Source organism: Squalius cephalus (genome assembly GCF_949319135.1).
Source record: "Squalius cephalus genome assembly, chromosome: 15".
In the NCBI taxonomy this organism is placed as follows: domain Eukaryota; kingdom Metazoa; phylum Chordata; class Actinopteri; order Cypriniformes; family Leuciscidae; genus Squalius; species Squalius cephalus.
The window spans coordinates 32,587,325-32,593,967 of record NC_137136.1 but is presented as its reverse complement, the minus strand read 5'-3'; the positions used below and the strand labels follow the sequence as shown (position 1 = coordinate 32,593,967).

At 36.4% G+C, this 6,643-nt stretch overlaps 1 protein-coding gene across 1 annotated transcript; it reads right to left on the bottom strand.

Annotated features, from left to right (window-relative positions):
• Positions 1–284: 284 nt before the first annotated feature.
• On the bottom strand, positions 285–6,238 carry rrp15 (ribosomal RNA processing 15 homolog). The gene is made up of 5 exons (XM_079895860.1): positions 6,146–6,238; positions 5,237–5,535; positions 4,291–4,388; positions 3,986–4,172; positions 285–1,392 (listed from the first exon to the last, which is right to left on the bottom strand). The coding sequence occupies exons 1-5, from the start codon at positions 6,192–6,194 to the stop codon at positions 1,243–1,245; spliced, it is 783 nt and encodes a 260-aa protein (XP_079751986.1). The 5' UTR covers positions 6,195–6,238; the 3' UTR covers positions 285–1,242.
• Positions 6,239–6,643: the final 405 nt, after the last annotated feature.

Genomic DNA, 6,643 nt, shown 5'->3' with positions numbered 1-6,643 from the left:
ATTACTTGCTCCTCCGTCCTCCAGCCTGTGACCAAAAACCGATCAAAATGACTAATCTTGAAGGACATATCGATTCTCTAATTGCACTGCAAAGAGTGTGGAAGCTTCCAAATGAGCTATGAGTGAAGATACACAGGTGTATCCAATGCAGAGTCTTTGTCAAAAAAAAAAAAAAACCTGACATGTATAAATTCTCCTCTCCCTTCACGTCACAATAAATTTAACTTTAAAATTGTAACTATTTTACCTCTTCAGTTTAAATAAACAATACATCTCACATATTTCAAAAGGGCATCTTGCTTTATTATTATGAATTTCTTAAATAACCAAACTTTTACAGCTCCCTTAAGCGCAGCTGATGACGCTTTTAAATGACGCTCGCATGATCAAGAATATTCCAATATACAAATAAGATTTCCATCGATTCCTCATTTTCTTTTCTTGCACCCTACGAGGGGTGGAGACGAGACGGGAGAAAGCTAGGACAGGAAATGAGGATGCACAATAAGAAATGAAAAGCACCCATGGTTTCTGTTGGTAAGGGCTCAGCATCAAATTAAACTATACACTAGGCCAATAATGGACAAGTTGCATGACATCTCATCTTCAAACCAAGAACAAAACCACACAGCGTTAAAGAGAATCCCTTGTTCGCTAACAGCAAGGATAAACATGGTTGTGCTGAACAACATGTTATGTGCAAGTGAGTTCTTGCCTGTCGAAAGCATGGAAATTTGACTTTAGAACGCAGTATCTTACACATTTTTACCAAAACAAGGCAGAAAGAACATGACATTATAAACTCTTAATAAAGTTTTTTTTTTTTTTTTCTTAAATTGTAAATTCGCAATATTTGAATTGGTCTGATACTTTGAAACTAACAGCCATGATTCTCCGTACTGCTCACTTTATCTGCAACATGTTATACTGCACCAATATAAAAAACAACAGAAATCATGACAGAAATGATTTATTAACAAAACACTGATATAACAACAAACACTGATATAAATGACTATATACAGAAATAGAGTGCTGAAGTTTGGCTAAACCTGCAGCACTCATCAATGCACTCAGAAAAAGACCCAGCTTTACTAGGAGATCAGGGCAACATCACAGATGAGTGTCTGTCCCTAACTCCAGTATCAGTAATCCACCCTCTGAGAACTCTGGGTAATGTCGAGTCTTCTCTCTCTGTGCGCAGGGTCTGGAAATAGACTTGTATGTATGTATGCACATGGATCAGTCCGATTCACTGCTGTAGTCTTCAGAAGGCTCATGTCTGTCCTCTTCATCACTCTCTTTATCCCAGTCCTTCATGGATGCGCCCATCATGAAATCGTCCTTTAACACGCTCCAGGATGGATTCTCCACCTTCACCTCTGCAGGCCGCTACGATCAATCAAGAGAACAAGTTAGAAGAATCAGTCTCATAAATCACACACATGAATGAATTCAAAAAGGCCTGTAATGTAAACCGTGCCAGCAAGTGGACACAATGAGTGAAATTAAAGTCCCTCTGTGGAGAAAAATCCAGCTTATAATGTTGTTTATATGTCTATGTGGTGTTTTCAATGTGCTTTAAGACTGCCAATTCATAAGTCGACAGCATTGCTGAGTATTTTCTCCTTAAAACTGCAGTGAACCAAAGACAGTCTCAAAAACACGCTTTGAAATCGCTGGTGTTTCTGACGTCACAAACTACCTTGTAACCAATCAGATCAACGTGTGATCGTCAACCAGTGGATCTCTGAGCTGAGTGAGTGAGTGGAGGCGGGGCTCATTTGCATATTCATAGAACCGTGTATACTATATGAGGCAAGGGTGCAGAGTTACATTAAAGCATCATTAAAATTAAGGCATTAAGAATTAGTTTTTCAAGGGAAAAAAAACATTTAAATATAATTTTGGTGATCAAAGATGAGTTAAGGGATACAATTATTGACTACAGGGGGACTTTAAGAAAAGCAAAAGAACTGGATGTCCTGATCAAGTTTTTTGTGCCCCCGATTCGATCTGAGTCACTGAATATAGAGTGTCGGTCCGGGAGTGAGTCCCGATACTTGTATTTTCCTAGTGCTTGATGCACACTTCAAGTTCATTAGAAGATCAGACAGTCAGACTGCAGATATAAATAAACAATACATAAAAGACTTTCAAGTGTTTTGCTACAAAAGTGTGCATCAAATACGCAAAACATGGAAGCTCAAACATGCATGATGTTCTCGAGCATCACGCACACACATTTGAGCTTCTTTTGATGGCCGTTATCAAACCCACTTGAAGGTGCATAACGCCACCTACTGCATGACACCTGACATTAAAATAAAGATCAGGATAGCGGAAACCGATCAGTAAAAAAACAAAAACAACTTTAATCGGCCCGATACTGATCCTTGAGATCAGCTCGGGACATCCTTAAAAACAACAATGCATTTCTTGACTTCAAAGTCTACATGCTGCTCACAACTCATTCTACGTAACCTAAATATTTAGTAATATTGAGAACGAGTTAAAAAAAAAAATAAAAAAAAATTGTTAACATTAAATGCCCAAAGACTGTGATTAAAGGGATAGTTCACTTTGAAATTAAATTTTGGTATGTTTTAGCTTACCTCAAGGGCACCCAAGATGTAGGTGTCTTTTTTTCCGCAGTAGTTTCAATTTTGATATTTTTAGGTCAAACCGTTCTTGTCTGCCAGTGATATAATGCAGGTCTATGGTCACTGTCTCAAAGAGCATGCACAGAGTCCAAATTAAACAATTGATGGCCTAAGACACGAAACGAGCGGTTTGTGTGAGAAAACGAACAGTATTTATATAGTTTTTACCTCTTATAACACAGCCACGTCCAAGTGATCTGAAGGCGCGGGCGCTTCCTGCTGTGTGACGTGTGCGCAGACTGGTGCATAAATATATATACACTAGATGTCGATTGGCTACGGCAGTTCATTGGAACGAATGTCTTTAATGCGACATCTAGTGTATATATATCTATGCACCAGTCTGCGCACACGTCACACAGCAGGAAGCGCCCGCGCCTTCAGATCACTTGGACGTGGGTGTGTTATAAGAGGTAAAAACTATATAAATACTGTTCGTTTTCTCACACAAACCGCTCGTTTCGTGTCTTAGGCCATCAATGTGTACTTACGATGGGGAATTGTTTAATTTGGGCGATGGGGAATTGTTTAATTTGGACTCTGTGCATGCTCTTTGAGACAGTGACCATAGACCTGCATTATATGACTGGCAGACAAGAACGGTTTGACCTAAAAATATCAAAATTGAAACTACTGCGGAAAAAAAGACACCTACATCTTGGATGCCCTTGAGGTAAGCTAAAACATACCAAAATTTAATTTCAAAGTGAACTATCCCTTTAAGGACGTGATCTGTGAAGATCTTCGAGACACCTTGTGACCAAAGGAGCAAAAAAATTGTTTTGTGGCAATGGTTAATAATTTGACTACCGTAAATCTACACTGAATGACAATGCTGTTATTATAAAATGAACATAAAATGGCATTCACAACTGATTTTACTTCTGTCACGTGTATTGCTGAATGGAAAAGAATATTTATATTTATTAGTTTTTATTTTATTTATATTTATATTTATTAGTTTTTATTTTATTTATATATATATATATATATATATATATATATATATATATATATATATATATATATATATATATATATGCACATATCTATAACATTTTACATTTATCTTGAATTTACTTTTTATTTCAGTTTTGGTATTTTTAATACTTCAAATTAATCTTATTTCAGTTAAATGTCAAGACATATCTATTTTTTCATCTAATATTTCTATTTTAATTAAATTGATTTTGTTTTAGTTTACACTGGTAAATAGAGTACATTTTGACTTCATGCTGACTTGAAGCAAGGAAAATGTGCCATGTAAAAAAGGAAGAGGAAAGAGAGAGAGCAAGAGTATGGGGAAAGTGAAGTAATCTCACCACTTTCTCCTTCTTCGTGGTCGATGCGTGAGCCACATCTGCTCCTCGAAGTACATCAATGAAGTCCTTCTTGGACACGGTGGACAGAACTTTGGATTTCTTTCTCTCTGAACCCCCAACTTCCTTCATCTTTTCATCCACATTCTTCTGATGTTTCTTCAGCGCATTGAACAACTGCACCACACCTCTAAAGGCATCACACAAAGAAACAATGAACTACATTAAAGTGAAAATAGCACAAGAGGTCATAAATTGCTTGGCTAATCACAATAGTGTTGGTAAAGGGGAACTGAATGAGGTTTCACCTGGTAGCAACTCTTTGTAGGTTCCTCTCATGCTCTCGGTCTCGGACCACATCAGGCTTCTCTCGGCACATATTCTCCCATGTTCGTTTCTTATCAATCTGTACATTATATATGTATTAAAAACATGTTCTGACGTTTAACACCTCTCCAATGCAATGAAGAAAACGGGTGTTTTTCAGCCTTTTAAAATCTTACTTCAAATGTTTAGAAGTTCATACTGAGCATAAAACTATGCAGCCATTATTCACAACTGAACATGATCATTAAGCATCATCTACATTTGCTCCAAGATAAATTAATGAAATTAATAAATCTCCATAAGTTTATTTTGAAATTTATGGTACTAAAAGTGTTTTTAGTACCATAGTGATTAACAGTTTTGTACAGAGTTTACTTATTTCACTTGACTGTGTTAAAGGGATAGTTCACCCAAAAATGAAAATTGTCATTACTCACTCTCAAGTTGTTCCAAACCTCTTTGAGTTTTTTCTTCTGTTGAACACAAAAGATATTCTGAAGAATGTTGGTAATCAAACAGTTGACGGTAGCCATTGATTTCCACAGTAGGAACAAAATACTCTGGAAGTCAATGGGTGTCGTCAACTGTTTGATTATCAACATTCTTCAAAATATCTTTTGTGTTCAACAGAAGAAAAAACTCAAACCGGTTTGGAAGAACTTGAGAGTGAGTGATGACAAAATTTTCATTTTTGGGTGAACTATCCCTTTAAGCATTTGGCTAAATGTTACATTTCTTTACCAAAAAATAAAAAGCAGATAAAAATGCTTTTTCAATGCAGCCCTTGATAGCTTAATATGAGATCAAATTTGACCCCTGTCTAGATTTGAAAAAATTGCTGTTCACAATTTTTTTTTTTAAATTCATGTGAGATTTGGTAAAGCCCAGTTTTGCCAAAGGTCAAATTATACCCAACGTTAAGTTCACCTGTTTCTTTTTTTCAAGACGCTCTTTCTTCTCCTTCTCCTTGATCTTGTCCAGCTCCTTGTTCTTCAGGAGGATGCTGGGTTTGCTGTCTGGCGTTTTTTTCCCCAGGATTTTGGCCATGGCCTCGGCCCATCCAGCGTTGGGGTTTTCCTCAACATCATTCTGTTCTTCTTCACTCTTTCCATCCTGATCACCGCTGTCTTCTACATCACTTTCCCCATCGGATCCCTCCTGATCACTTCTTGGTCCACTCTCTCCATCATTACTGATGCTGTCATCAGAAACTCCATACTCTTCATCTGAACATCCAGATCACAGAAAGAAGAAAAATAAATTCAATGCAACATCAATTCCATACATAGTTAAGGCATCACAGTTTATTTTCAAGCAGTTTCTGCTTAATTTTAAAATTTACCAAATGTTAGACACAAGGAGTGAATGTTAATCACAAATGACTGAATCTTCAGAATCTCTTGATCAAAAGGCTTAAATGCTTGAAATTTGTTATATAATTCAAATATATGAACTGCATGTTAACAGCATCTCAGGATGCACCCTATGAAGTTAGTTGAGGGAATTTGCAGTCACATGTTGTATGTACGTAAAGTTAGAATGACCCTAAACTGTGTAATTCTAGCCAGTTTAAATGTAATCCATTGAGATAAAAAAAAAAAAAAACTTAGCAAAGACAAGTCAGCTGTCCAACATGTCACTAAATATTGCAAAGAGGATGATTGTATATTCTAAATACTGTACAATCTACTGTAAACGAGTTTGAATCACTCCTTTTTGAGTTCCAGTTTGAGTCAAGAACGGTCGTTTGATTAACGATTAATAATACGTAACCTAGAAAAAGGACATGCTATGTGTGCTACATTATGATTTGACTGTAAAAGTACAATTTCTCACCATTTCCATCTTCAACAACGACATGTGGCTTCTTCACGAGCGTCGCCATCTTTACTGATATTTACGAGTACTCTCTAAACAGTCCGTGTGAAACCAGAGGCGCTCAGGAAAGGTTCCGCGTCTATTTAGTTTTGACGTTTTCTTTGTGTAACGTTATCCCCGTCACGATCATTGCAAAACATGACAGAACTTCACAACCCCCCAATAAAAAATAAAAATAAAAAATAATAAAAAAATTAAAACCAAAAACAAAGGCGACGTTGCAAAGAAAAAATATAGTTAGATAAAATTAGGACTCCTGGGAGGAAACCAAAGGAAGCCCACACACAAACATTCATCAAGGACACACTGGTAACTTTATTGTATGGGGAATTTCCATAGACATTTTAATTACTGTGCAAACTGTATATTCTACCACCTTACACTACCCCTAAACCTACCCATCTGCATATTTACATTTTCAAAAAAATCAATTAGTATTTATAAGCTTTTTTTTTT

Excerpts from the sequence above, each read along its gene's own strand:
- rrp15 (XM_079895860.1), bottom strand. The coding sequence starts at position 6,194 with ATGGCGACGCTCGTGAAGAAGCCACATGTCGTTGTTGAAGATGGAAAT. Across the intron at positions 5,536-6,145 it reads CGTTGTTGAAGATGGAAATG|ATGAAGAGTATGGAGTTTCT; the intron begins GTGAGAAATTGT and ends CTGGATGTTCAG. Across the intron at positions 4,173-4,290 it reads CTACAAAGAGTTGCTACCAG|AGGTGTGGTGCAGTTGTTCA; the intron begins GTGAAACCTCAT and ends TGATGCCTTTAG.